Consider the following 15131-nt stretch of genomic DNA (forward strand, 5'->3'; position numbering starts at 1 on the left):
ATAATGACGATAAACAGGAAATCCCACCTCATCCTGTAGTCCCTCGTAATTGGGGTGAGATGGGATTTTATTCGAAGGTGATTTTGAAAGATTGTTGGATCTTTTTTTTATTATTATGAGTATACTCTATATAGACTATAGCTCCATTTCAAATTGGAATACATTATTTTTGTAGCAGTAGCCTTAAAATCCCATCTCACCCCCTTTCATCCCTTCTCCCCATTCATAACCCAACTCTCCCCGTGAACCCTACTCACCCCATTTTATGGTACAAAGACATTGTTGGTATTTTTTGAGCTTTTTATTAGTATCTAGATTACCTTGTCGTCAGGGTACCGTTCAGCCAGCATACCCATGCCAGACACGGAAGAGCAGGATGAACCGATGCCTTGCAGCGCGCGTGCGATAAAGAGGACGCTATACGAGCGACCGAAGGCGAATACTGAAACGAAATATGTGGGTAAACGTAATATGATATTTACTTACAATTTGACTTTTTAGGAAACAAGATTGGATTAGAAAACCGGCCAAGTGCGAGTCGGATTCGCGCACCGAGGGTTCCGTACTTTTTAGTATTTGTTGTTATAGCGGCAACAGAAATACATCATCTGTGACAATTTCAACTGTCTAGCTATCACGGTTCATAAGATACAGCCCGGTGACAGACGGACAGATGGACAGCGGAGTCTTAGTAATAGGGTCCCGTTTTTACCCTTTGGGTACGGAACCCTAAAAAACCGGCCAAGTGTGTCGGATTCGCGCACGAAGGGTTCCAAACCGTTATGTAAAAAACGGCAAGAAAATCGAGTTTGTTGTATGGGAGCCCCACTTAAATATTTATTTTGTTTTATTCTGTTTTTAGTATTTATTGTTATAGCGGCAACATAAATACATCATCTGTGAAAATTTCAACTGTCTAGCTATCACGGTTCATGAGATACAGCCTGGTGACAGACGGACAGACGGACAGCGGGGTCTTGGTAATAGGGTCCCGTTTTTACCCTTTGGGTACGGAATCCTAAAAATGGATTGGTCGCATGAGGCTGTAATACAATTATTTTAATACAATTATGGTTAAACGGCATTACAGCAAATACCAATGCGCCGAGAAACTCAACCTAACAGAAAATTTCATTTCCAGAAAAATATAGTACAAAAGTAGGTACAAGATATAAAATACATAGGAAGAAACAGAAATAACACCTCACATAACATAGTATTATACACCGACTGTGGTGTGTAATGATGATATAATCATGGCAGGTTAAGGTTTTATTTAACGTACAAGTCCAATAAACTGGCAGTATAGTCGTTCGATTTGTAGCTGGCCCCGAACGGCGTTATTAACGCATTTCCCCACAACGTAAAAAAAGGCCCCATGATTGAAGCAAAGATAGATATAACTCCGTAATAGATGGATACAGTCTAAGGAAAAAAACGTGCCTCGAAAATCACGAAAATTTGATTCTCGATCAGATGGCGCCACTAGTTTTGGCCTACTCTCGTATAGAGGGCGTTGACGGTTTCGTTTGTTATTTATAATTTTATCGCATATCAGTGAAAGAACATGGGTCAAAATCATATCAAAATAATTAATGCAAATAAAAAAATCATTTATCCATATTTAAATACATTTTATCGTATTTTTATAAATCTTCATTTTTAGTTTTAAAGTGTGTCGACAGATGGTAGTGAATTTACTGGGGTTACAAAATTTACTATGACAGTAACGCTCTAGTATAAGTTACTCTATGATTGAAGTATAATTTACTTACTCAGCGTAGACAGGAACATAAGTATGAATCCGGTGAACATTGGGATGCTGTAGCCGATTCTAAAAATAAAATCAAATATTACATTTTTAAAAATATTGGAAATCTTGATAAATAGCATCATAGCGCAATAAACTCTTTTTTTTTCTATTTATTTATTAGGGACTTAAAACCATTATTTGTTAATAAATTTAAAAAATATGTAAAACGTAAACTTATCTCTAAAGCCTATTTATAGCACACAAGACTACATGAATGATGTAACACCGTGGGATTGTGATTGAAAATAATTAATTATTTATTATTATAATATTGTCTTCGGTTACCGCGATAGTTACTCATGAAATAAAACTATGAAAACGGATTATATCGCGTATATTGAATTTATAATACATCCCGACGTTTCGAACTCTTTACAGCGTTCGTGGTCAACGGGTGACTGAGGAAAAATTACAAAGTGCAAAAATACCCACATACTAAAATAATGAACAATCATAGACTACAAACTTTAAGGCTGGTTGTACATGCAAAATCGGTTCATAAGGCTAGTTATACACTATAATTATTTTTCAAGTAAAGATATATATATATATACGCGATAAAAAACTATGCCGGCTCCAACCCTACACCACGGACCCGAGAAGATTTAATTCCCTCCTAAATTGTAGGAGGGTATCCCAATATGGGACCGGCAACAAACTCGGCGGGACACATCTTTTCAAAACATCAGAATGTCCAGCATCATCCAACACTAAGGTCTCACAGTCTATGTCTCGCTTGCTCCTTTATCAGGTGGACTACAGGATCCCAAGCTGGTGGTAGAGAAAAGCCATCTTCCCTATTAAAGTTTGGATATTTCTTAATCTCAATGGCCTCGCGCAGCATTCTGGGTATGTAACGCTTCTCCTTGGCAAGAACCAGAGGCTTATCAAACTTGATTGAGTGATTGGCTTTATCCATGACATGCTCACAGACAGCAGACCTAGGTCGACGGTGCTTGACATCAGCTATGTGTTCCTTCACCCGAGTCCTTTTTTATCGCGTATATATATATATATCTTTACTTGAAAAATAATTATAGTGTATAACTAGCCTTATGAACCGATTTTGCATGTACAACCAGCCTTAAAGTTTGTAGTCTATGATTGTTCATTATTTTAGTATGTGGGTATTTTTGCACTTTGTAATTTTTCCTCAGTCACCCGTTGACCACGAACGCTGTAAAGAGTTCGAAACGTCGGGATGTATTATAAATTCAATATACGCGATATAATCCGTTTTCATAGTTTTATTTCATATTTATTATTATGTTAATCTAGGGAACCGTGCTTCAAAAATTCTACAGTGGGTTTGGTTAGTACTTTCACGATGATTATTCTATGACGCACATATGCGTCATTGGCATTACGTCTACATTGGGACTCACTTGTGCTTCAGAGATTCTACAATCGGTTTGGTTAGTACTTTCACGGTGATTATTCTATGACGCACATATGCGTCATTGGCATTATATACATCTACATTGGGACTCACTTGTGCTTTCAGAGATTCTACAATAGGTTTGGTTAGTACCTTCATGGTGATTATTCTATGACGCACATATGCGTCATTGGCATTAAATAAAGCTACATTGGGACTCACTTGTGCGTCAGAGGTCCTACGAAGGGGTTGGTTAGTAGCTGAACGATGGCTTTGCTTGCAAACATGACTCCAACTTCGACTGTTTCGTGCACTAACTCTTGGTGGCGGGCTTCTTTCTGGGCTGTGATGTTGACTGGAAGAAATTGTACATGTCAGATAGGATAATAAATATAAAATAATTGCGGCATTTTCTATGAAAAGGGACCTTATTGTCGATGGCGCTTTACGCCGCACAGCGTCGCGCGGCATTGTATTTATTTCGGAGCATCGTTTATAATGGCGTAAGCGCCATCGACAATAAGGTCCCTTTTTATAGAAAATACCACAATTTGTCTTTTTAACTCCCTACGCAAAGAGAGGGGTGTTATATGTTTGACGCAAATGTATGTCTGTATTTATGTCTGTCTGCGGCATTGTACATCTCTAACGGATAGACCGATTTCGATGCGGTTTTTTTTACGTGAAAGCGAGTTTTTCTTGCGGTCTATGTTTAATAGAAATCGATCTAGCAATTTCAAGAGCATCAGCGCTTTTCCAAAATAATGTAAGGCATTTTTGGCATAAAATTGATTTTTTTGGCATACAGCGTAGGTTTTTTAATTTAATATTTATACAGTGCGAAATTTTACCCACCGTTCAAACTCTGCGTAGTGACTTTATAGGTAATATCTACCGAACAACTTTTATTATGGGACCAATGCCGAAATCGCGAAAAAATTTTTGGCTGTCCCATAGAAATCAGCGGCATCACATCAGCCGGATTGTATGAAACAGCCAAAATTTTTTTCGCGATTTCGGCATTGGTTCCATAATAAAAGTTGTTCAGTAACTATAAAGTCACTACGTAAAGTATGGTGGTTAAAATTTTACCCTGTATTATAACTACGGTACCTAATACGGTGACTTTTTTTAGGTCTATTTATTTTTATATACCTACAGGGTGACTTTATACCTTGCGTGGCATTGCTGACGGCGAGGCTGGTGTTGAGACAGGGGTGGTACGGTGTGGGGGCTGCGGTCGTAGCGACATGGACAGCGGGGTGTTTGTTATATGTACTATGTGGTACCTTGCGTGGCATTGCTGACGGCGAGGCTGGTGTTGAGACAGGGGTAGTACGGTGTGGGGGCTGCGGTCGTAGCGACATGGACAGCGGGGTGTTTGTTATATGTACTATGTAGTACCTTGCGTGGCATTGCTGACGGCGAGGCTGGTGTTGAGACAGGGGTAGTACGGTGTGGGGGCTGCGGTCGTAGCGACATGGACAGCGGGGTGTTTGTTATATGTACTATGTGGTACCTTGCGTGGCATTGCTGACGGCGAGGCTGGTGTTGAGACAGGGGTAGTACGGTGTGGGGGCTGCGGTCGTAGCGACATGGACAGCGGGGTGTTTGTTATATGTACTATGTAGTATCTTGCGTGGCATTGCTGACGGCGAGGCTGGTGTTGAGGCATGGGCAATACGGCGTGGGGGCTGCGGTCGTAGCGACATGGACAGCGGGGTGTTTGTTATATGTACTATGTAGTACCTTGCGTGGCATTGCTGACGGCGAGGCTGGTGTTGAGACAGGGGTAGTACGGTGTGGGGGCTGCGGTCGTAGCGACATGTACAGCGGGGTGTTTGTTATATGTACTATGTAGTACCTTGCGTGGCATTGCTGACGGCGAGGCTGGTGTTGAGACAGGGGTAGTACGGTGTGGGGGCTGCGGTCGTAGCGACATGGACAGCGGGGTGTTTGTTATATGTACTATGTGGTACCTTGCGTGGCATTGCTGACGGCGAGGCTGGTGTTGAGACAGGGGTAGTACGGTATGGGGGCTGCGGTCGTAGCGACATGGACAGCGGGTTGTTTGTTATATGTACTATGTAGTACCTTGCGTGGCATTGCTGACGGCGAGGCTGGTGTTGAGGCATGGGCAATACGGCGTGGGGGCTGCGGTCGTAGCGACATGGACAGCGGGGTGTTTGTTATATGTACTATGTAGTACTTTGCGTGGCATTGCTGACGGCGACGCTGGTGTCGAGGCATGGGCAGTACGGTGTGGGGGCTGCGGTCGTAGCGACATGGACAGCGGGGTGTTTGTTATATGTACTATGTAGTACCTTGCGTGGCATTGCTGATGGTGAGGCTGGTGTTGAAGCATGGGTAGTACGGTGTGGGGGCTGCGGTCGTAGCGACATGGACAGCGGGGTGTTTGTTATATGTACTATGTAGTACCTTGCGTGGCATTGCTGACGGCGAGGCTGGTGTTGAGGCATGGGCAATACGGCGTGGGGGCTGCGGTCGTATCCAGAGACATGGATAGGGGCGCGTCGGGATGTCTGATGTCGTAGAGGAACTCCGGTATGATTGGGACTGTGGAACATATTTAAGATAAGTTTTATTTTATTTAAAATCCAAAATTATCATAATACGCTTAAGCCGAAAGTGGACGACCGCCCCGAAACCGCATTTTCATACAAATGTAAGTAGTCCCTGTTTTCCTCTCTGGATATTATGATAGAAAATATGTGTAAATATGTGGTTAAAATACATGAAATTGTCAAAATATTTTTAATAATGTTAATATCCAGACAGCGTAAATGAGCGCTGGTGGCCTAGCGGTAAGAGCATGCGACTTGCAATCCGGAGGTCGCGGGTTCAAACCCCGGCTCGTACCAATGAGTTTTTCGGAACTTATGTACGAAATATCATTTGATTTACCAGTCGCTTTTCGGTGAAGGAAAAACATGGTGAGGAAACCGGACTAATCCCAACAAGGCCTAGTTTCCCCTCTGGGTTGGAAGGTCAGATGACAGTCGCTTTCGTAAAAACTAGTGCCTACGCCAGTTCTTGGGATTAGTTGCCAAGCGGGACCCCAGGCTCCCATGAGCCGTGGCAAAAAATGCCGGGACAACGCGAGGAAGATGATGATGATGTTAATATCCAGACAGGAAAATGGGCACTATGGGGTATAACCGCGTTTAAAAAAGTCTGACTGCACTAACTAGACACTATTTTTAGGATGCAATGACACACAATTTATTATACAGTAAACTGCGTATTTTTTTCTATATAGTTAATATCCAGAGAGCAATATAGGGACTAAAATTGTATGGAGAAGCAGCCACGTCCCTTCTTCCCCTTTCCTCTTAACGCCCTAGAAGCTTGCTCGCAATGTGTGACCTAGGCATTAGGCTAACTTTAATGGCCTTTCTATTCCGAGTCGAGGCGAGGGTGGCACGTCTCTAACAGCTATTTAGATTAGAGATGCACCGGATATTCGGTTACTATCCGGTACCCGGCCTATCCGGCCCTTATTTTAATATCCGGCCGGATACCGGATAGTGACCTACTATCCGTCCGGATACCGGATAGTAACTGCTTGATTTCGGGGTAAACAAATTGGATTTCAGAAACAGTCACGGTAATAATGGTACTCATTTATTATTCTAAAACAATTTAATTATTCCACTCACTTGCACGCGCATTCATTTCGAACCTAGAAATGAGTCCGTGCGAACGTTTACTACGTACGATACAGGTCGAAACCCGTGCACAATGCGCACCCGAAAAACCGAAATGTAGGTATAGCTCCATCGGCCGAATGTTCGTCGGCCGGATACCGAATATTCGGCCTAAGGTCAGGCCGAACATGCGGTATCCGGTATCCGGCCAAACAACTATCCGTTGCATCACTAATTTAGATATCCTATCTTAACCCTGTGTAACAAGGGAAGCAGCTAACAAAGTACTTTTCTCGCTGAAGAAATAGGAATGAGCTTTGTTTTTCTGGCGGGAGGTGCGGTGATATGAGACCAAAGCGAGACGATGGCATGGATGGATTACTTTTTTAAATTGTTTTTTTTTTAGTACTTATTTTTTTCATTTATTTATTCTATATTAAAATCTTACATTACATCAGACAGAAAAGTGCCGTGAAACCCTATCGGGTTTGTATCGACACTGCATTCGTGGATACATTTAAACATTGTTGTGGTACATAGGAAAAACAAAAATTATATAAAGTTAAAAATGAGATTACCTAATTACAATAAGAGTTATCGGCGGGTAAAACAAAATATCTCCCACTCAAGTACACAACCGGCCGTGCCGTGAATTCCTTATCGCTGGGCGATTTACGTGTCCAGAAAGTCGTAAGCGGCTCAGGTTTTCCTAAGCGTATGACATTAGTTTAGTGAGGCATTAATTACAATCATAGAGTAACTTATACTAGAGCGGTACTGTCATAGTAAATTTTGTAACCCCAGTAAATTCACTGCCATCTGTCAACACACTTTAAAACTAAAAAAATATATTTATAAAAATACGATAAAATGTATTTAAATATGGACAAATGATTTTTTTATTTGCATTCATTATTTTTATATGATTTTGACCCATGTTCTTTCACTGGTATGCGTTAAAATTATAAATAACAAACGAAACAGTCAACGCCCTCTATACGAGTGTAGGCCAAAACTAGTGGCGCCATCTGATCGAAAATCAAATTTTCGTGATTTTCGAGGCACGTTTTTTCCTTAGACTGTATCCATCTATTACGGAGTTATATCTATCTTTGATTACAATAGATCGAACGAGTTTGAGTATGCACCGAGTGGGGCGTGTAGCGGATACAGGATGATTTATTTCGTTAAGAATATTTAATTCATTGATAATTATATTAATTAGTTACTTACTGTTAGGGTTATTTATTATGTTTTAACATTATTTATTTAATTCCAGCAGATTATATAATATGTAATTATACACATATATATTGGATGCTTTATGTAGGTAAAGTTATGTTGAGACGCCGTCAAGATAGTATTTTTTTAGTAAGTTCTTTTTATTTTTCTCGTTAATAGTAATTTTTAAATTTATGGGTAGTTCGTTATATAACCTAGGTGCTATATACGATGTTTTTCTTTCTCCGTATTTGTTGTTACTGTTGATAGTTGTAACTTTCATTTGAGAAATCTTTCTTATATGTATTTTTGATTGAATAGGTTTCATTATTTGTTCGTTGTGAATGTTTTCCATTAAAATTAAGTATTTTATTTTACATTGAATAGAACTTATCTACCTACTTCTACTCAAAATGAGGGCTATCGTTTTTTTGCTCACCAGTTGGCGCCTGGTCCAAAAGACTAAAGAACAGCTGTCAGTCATTGAAGTGACAAGTGACATTTGACATTTCGAACTATGGAAAAGACCACCATCTACACTAGCGCCCCTAGCGGCGAATTCATACGCGTTAGGCCTCATTACAAGCTGATTCGATATAAGATTAAATTGTTCGTTAAGTAAGTATTTATTTGCAAAGAATAGGTAGGTTAACCTACCGTAATTATATTCTGTGAAAAATTGTAACAAAATGAAAGAAAATTTTACTTAGGTACACTTTTTTAAATGGCTCCTCGGTTAATGGTGCGATATTATATTAAACCTTCGTAACCTAGATTTCAATCTAATTTCCTAGTTAACAATGTCTGACCTTATCAAGATTTACGCTATGCGGGTCACGCTTGAATCCGGGGCACAGAAATTAGATAAAATGACACAAATGATTTTAATTTTTGTGTCAGATATTTAAAAAAGCATAATTGTAACGCTTTTTTTATTTCTTAAAATAAAAAGATATAATATTGTCTTCGGTTACCGCGATAGTTACTCATGAAACAAAACTACCCCCCGTCACCCGTTGACCACGAACGCAGTAAAGAGTTCGAATCGTCGGGATGTATTATAAATTCCAATATACGCGATATAATCCGTTTTCATAGTTTTATTTCATAAAAAGATATGTTATAAAGAGTCAGAAATTACTTATAACAAGTAAAAATATGAACACTATATAAAATAGAATCACATATATATTTTATATAGATATAATGCTGTTTTTCCCGAATCCATAATAAGTTTTCTCTAAGGTAGGGGAGAAAAACAACTTAAAATTACCATTAATCTAAACAAATAGAAATACAATTTGAAAAACCTTGATATCTACTTACATACATTACAAAATTTTAACCTAAACTAAAAACTAACAAACACAAAAACTATTCACAAAATTCGCCCCGCGCCCCTCTGATGCAAAGGAGCCCATCACGCTAGGTAGGGGAGCGTATTTTATTTTAATATTATTACAATATACCATATACCAATAAAAAGTAACCTAAACCTAAAAAACCTACAAAACTAAAACTAATACCTAAAAAAGAAATATAACATGGGTGACCTAGCCCAATATGTATATATTAGGCTAGATCACCCAGGTCCGAGCCCTGTAGAAGGGTTCCCATAAGGCTGGCTGCTTTCCCCCTTTGTATGGCTATGCCATAATTTTTTTATTATTATTATTATCAAATTTGTATTTATGTCCATTGTAACCAGTGCTATTATAAATATCATATATAAGTCATTAGTCTTTCTCCTTTGTATCAGTCAAAATAGTTATTTACGATAAAAGTGCGGAAAAGAGGAAATACCTATTCCCTATACCTATTCGCACGTGTATCGTACAACGTTTTACAGTACATATGGCCCTTTAAACTTTCGACATATGCACGAAGAGTGCTCTTTTACGCACTAGTGCGAGAAAGTAGCACCATATGTACTGTAAAAGTATTTTTAAACTTTTGTCAGTATTTCCTAGCAAATGCTGAAGACACCTTTCTCGAGTGCACCGTTAAAGCTGATTCAAAAACTAAATGGAATCTGTTAAAAATCGTTAACCAATCTGAGACGAGAACACTCGATGGCAGTTTTGAAAGCCAATTGCGGAGCGTGGTGTTGACAGCTCATTTCCCGCGTAGTGTTGTGCTGAAACCGGTATTCATGGCTAATAGGCTCCTATAAATATCGCGGGAAAACTGGAGAAATTGTAATAATATATAGTTGGTCAAGCAGATCTTGTCAGTAGATAAAGGCGGCAAATTTAAAAATGTAGGCGCAAAGGGATATCGTCCCATAGAAAAGTTGAATTTCGCGACTTTCTACTGACAAGATTTGCTTGACCAACTATACCTATTTTATATTTAGGGCATTTAGGTTTCAGTAGTTAACAAGAAAATGCTATATTTTGTCCTTCTTCTGTTTGTCTGTTCGTAAATATACTTCAATAAGTCACGGGCCAATTCGAACAATGATCTAGATATCAACTAGACATGAAACAGAAACGATAACGAGATATTTAAGAAAGAACTCTTGAACGATCTGTAAGATTTGCTTAAGATATTACCAAAGATAGATATAACTCCGTAATCCATCTCCTATTATATCCTCTTTGATATTACTTAGACAACCCCTCTGGTGTTGCGGGTGTCCATGGACGGCGGTAATCGCTTACCATCAGGTGATCCGTCTGCTCGTTTGCCTCCTATTTCATAAAAAAAACATCTATTATCCAATGGATATCCCAAAACGTCACAATAATGAGGGCTATCGTTTTTTTGCTCACCAGTTGGCGCCTCTGTTGATGGTGGTCCAAAAGACTAAAGAACAGCTGTCAGTCATTGAAGTGACAAGTGACATTTGACATTTCGAAGTATGGAAAAGACCACCATCTACACTAGCGCCCCTAGCGGCGAATCCATACGCGTTAGCCCTCATTGTAGCGTGAAATGACAATTGGTTTCTCGAATCGATCTGCAAAAGATAACTAGTTGAGAACTAAACTATAACGTATCTATTAGATCTCGTATTGTTCTCGTATCTAGTATCGTAGTAATTATCACGTTGTTCAATTTGACCGGTCAGTCTAATTTGAATTACGTTAAATGCTTCACTTGTCTGAAACACAAAAAAATCTATAGGTTCTCTACTCTGTTGTTTTTTGTTGCAGATGTACTGCATAATCCTTTACCATCGTATTTTCACTGAAACATACGAACGTGACATGCAATTTATTCAGTCTCTGTACAAAAAGTACTGCTGAGGTTGACTGAAGTAGCATGGCATCACTCACCTAATTCTTAGCCTAGTTCATTTTCGATTTCATCAACTCTCAATAGTCCTTACCCTACCTTGGTGCTGCCTCTGCGTTCTTCCCATGTCCCATGACACAAGCAAAGGCAGCATCCGCTCGGTGTACCCCTTTCATCTCATTAAAGTGTCAAAAGGGGCTCTACATATCCGGCTCCGCACACGCCTCCCAAATGTCCACACCTTTGTTGAGTAAAGACTTTCATAAACTTTTTTAATAAATACAGCTCGGCCCCAAACATTTTTAAAACCTCTTAATAAAAGAACAATGTAAAGAATTTATCAGTTTTCTTTATTTTCACGAAACACAGACTTCTATTGTTCTGGTTTAAGCTCATAAATAAATATTAAAATGCTTTAGTCAGATCTTTAGATACTGACGTTGATGTACGATGAAGAATTGGGCCCTTCAGGCCAAGATAAGTTAGGGGCCCACTTGACTATCAGTTGTTCGGAACTGTCAAATTTTTGACAACTGACAGGCCGATATCGTCCGGCGGACTGATAGTCAGTGGGCCCCTTTAGGTACTTTCTATACTACTATAGGTATACCACTTATCTCAGGTGGTTGGTAAAAAAGTAGCGCGGTGGTTTTCTAGTAAAAGGTAGCGGAGTTTTAGGACCAAAACTAGTAGTACCTAACTTAAGCAGAAGGCCTACCGCAAACACAGAAGTTCGTAAATTGCGGGCATCTTTCTCTGTCACTCTAATTACGCCTTAATTGGAGTAAAAGAGTAAGAACTTAGCTTTAGGCCAATCAATTTCGAAGAATTAATTCTCAGCAAGCTGGAAATCGTTTTAAGGTCATTTGGTCCTGAATATAGCGCTGGTGGGTTAGCGGTGACAGCGTGCGATTTTCAATCCGGTGGTCGCGTGTTCAAACCCCGGCTCGTACCAATGACTTTTTCGGAACTTATGTACGAAATATCATTGTATATTTACCAGTCGCTTTTCGGTGAAGGAAAACATCGTGAGGGAACCGGACTAATCCTAATAAGTCCTAGTTTCTCCTCTAAGTAGGAAGGACAGATGGCAATCGCTTTCATAAAAACTAGTGCCTACGTCAATTCTTGGGATTAGTGCTGCCCTATATGTCATAAAGCCGGGACAACGCTAGATAGATATAAAGGTACAATATTAGAAAATCGCCACTGAATAGACAATAACACCCTGTATAGAATCACCCTGATTCTAAAGATGGCCTCTCCACCGTCCAATCGCCAAAGTGGCTCATGTCTTATTCATTAGGTGTTGGGTTCGATTGTACTTGCCTTGAGTACAGTCCACTCCGTGAGTAGGAAAATATCATTATGACATATCTTATACCTATAGTCTGGCAAAAAATGTTTCACTGACATTGCTGACACTGACAGGCGGCAAATTGGAAAAATTTAGGCGCGAATAGTACGTTGATCTATGTAATATTTTCGTATAATTTTACAATACCGAATATGCTGTTACAGATCCCCACTAATTTTGGTTTATATTGTATGTATTTGTTTTATTTGGGTTTTTGTTTATGTAGAAAAATATTTATACATTATTTTTTTATATATATTTTTTTTTTATATTTATTGATAATGGGAAACAAACAGCGAAAGATGACACATATAGATAATTACACTTAAATACATACATAAGCCAAAACAGTTTCCACTCTGAAATTAGATAATTATGGTTGCTCAGACAAGACTTGTTTGTACAATTCAATTAAACTATCTCTAGATCTAGTGCTAAAGAACTAAACAATGCGAATTTGAAACCACAAACGTGACATGCATTAATTTAACTTAATTTTACAATAGTAAACTATCAAAATCAATTATATTATTTGCCCTAATAGTAGCAGAGTTATATTATATTATTTGTTCATTTGCTCTTAATTGTAGAAACAAATTTTTGTACTGACGGAATGAAAAACAAGTCAACATGAGAATATTTGTCATTGTATTTTTTTTTTTAATTTTTACAGGACATTTTATTTTCCATGGATTTAACAAGACATTTTTGGCAAACGGTTATAATTGTAACCATTATTATATAACTATATTAACTAAAGTCGTCATCAATAGAACTTGCAAACAATGTAGACAAACCATTTTACCTTCATTACTTCGTAATCTCGCTCTTTAAAAGGACAACCATGACCATATCAACAGTCTATATACTTAAATATTTTATCTATATAATTTTTTAGTTAAATTGAATGTTAATTATTAAAATTTCAGGGAAAATAACCTTCGTCAAAATTTTAGGTTATGTATCAAACGCTAAAATCTGTCATATTTGTTTACATTATTTGCAGGTTCTATTGACGACTTTATATTTATGGATGGTATAGAAAGGATGCCAATCTCTTATGGCAGAATTGTTGCAAAAGTGACCGCTTTCAGCTGTAAATAATAGTTCCTAATCTCTCCAGTGTCGCTAGTTTGGCTCTGGGACATGAGTATAACATGAACCATATAAGGCAACAAATAACCCGACCAAATTACGTAGGTTGTTTTTGGTAGTATTTCGGTATATGGTGGCGCCGCCTAATTACTGTTTTTTGATGGACACTTTTCATACATAGAGATTTGGCTCCTTTATATAGTCTCCATGTTTATGCTAAATATGGAGTGTCAAAGCCCAAAGCATGACTAGTAGCTGTGGCCCTCAGCCTTAAGTCCTCTAGCTGTAACCCAATTGCTTTGACATTACCGCCTCTACCGTTTGTAAATGATAAACCAAATTCACCATTAAACAACTTGAAATAAGGTTCTTTTTCCCACTTTAACGTAAGGTGGAGTTAGGGCTTTATTAAACGGGAGCGACGCAATTTTCCGTGATCAAAGTGGAACTCACTTAAACGCCACAGGCGCCGCGCCGCGTAGAGATGGGACATCGCTTTACCGGTTTTTGGAGTTTACTTCTTAAGAATCGGTTTTCATATACATATAGGTCCGGGGTATGGGGAGTAAAATCGAACGTTACGTTATGTTTCGTGCGAAAGTTTTATTTTGCGCATCCCCTCAGCAACGGCTGCATGGAAACACTTTATTATTATAATTGTTCGTAAGGAGTAAATTCTAGTCGTGCGTTGGAGCTGACTTGCTATGGAAGCCTTTTTTTTTTTTTCGCAGGAGTAAATGCCTTTACGCATCTCACCCCCGGGCCAGGGAAGCCCATAAGGGGGGGTGGTATGTATGTGGGACTCGCTCCTCCTGCTCCCTCTGTTAGTCAGAGGGAGGGGAGGAGAATACCCACTAACATCCCCTGCGGCGATTCTCCGCACTGCCGTGTTTGGGGGCGCCATGGGGTCGCAAACGTTCTACCACGACGTCCCCCGGCTGCCTTGGTTCACCCAGAGGCTTCCGCGCCGAAGGAGGGAGGGATTGAAATGCGCTACAATCCCTCCTCCAGACGTGTGGAGTCTTCCATGCTATGGAAGCCTGTAGTCCTGAGGTAATCTGTACGTACCTATACATTCATTATTATATCTTCGATAGCTCTTGGGTCTAATTTCAAGGAAACATAGAGTTTTAATCAAAAAATTGCTACGAGTTCGCCCCAATAAGTTTTGCTGAAACGTTTTTTGAAATATCTTTTATTACAAAAGGTAAAGGTGTATCATAAATCATATAATATTATATTTACGGCAGACTTGGTTTTCAATATGAAAATAAGGAGTACGGACCTACTGATCTGGAAATAGCAATTTGGACAGATATCTGATATTGAAAAGGTTTTATAAGTTTTATAATACGTCTG

General features: G+C 39.1%; 1 protein-coding gene across 6 annotated transcripts in view; it reads right to left on the reverse strand.

The window, feature by feature from the left end:
* Nucleotides 1–15131, reverse strand: part of LOC134752340 (synaptic vesicular amine transporter) — a 45068-nt gene that overhangs the window by 12241 nt on the left and 17696 nt on the right. For 3 of the 6 annotated variants that reach the window (XM_063688014.1, XM_063688015.1, XM_063688016.1), the window contains 4 exons: nt 5631–5768; nt 3414–3546; nt 1776–1834; nt 321–442 (listed from right to left, as the gene is read on the reverse strand). In XM_063688014.1, coding sequence (XP_063544084.1) covers nt 321–442; nt 1776–1834; nt 3414–3546; nt 5631–5768 — 452 coding nt within the window. Of the gene's footprint in view, nt 1–320; nt 443–1775; nt 1835–3413; nt 3547–4365; nt 4447–4480; nt 4562–5285; nt 5333–5630; nt 5769–15131 lie in introns of those variants that run through there. The other 3 variants (XM_063688019.1, XM_063688018.1, XM_063688017.1) reach the window with 3 other exon arrangements.

The sequence above is a fragment of the Cydia strobilella genome, chromosome 24 (genome assembly GCF_947568885.1).
Source record: "Cydia strobilella chromosome 24, ilCydStro3.1, whole genome shotgun sequence".
Classification (NCBI taxonomy): Eukaryota; Metazoa; Arthropoda; class Insecta; order Lepidoptera; family Tortricidae; genus Cydia; species Cydia strobilella.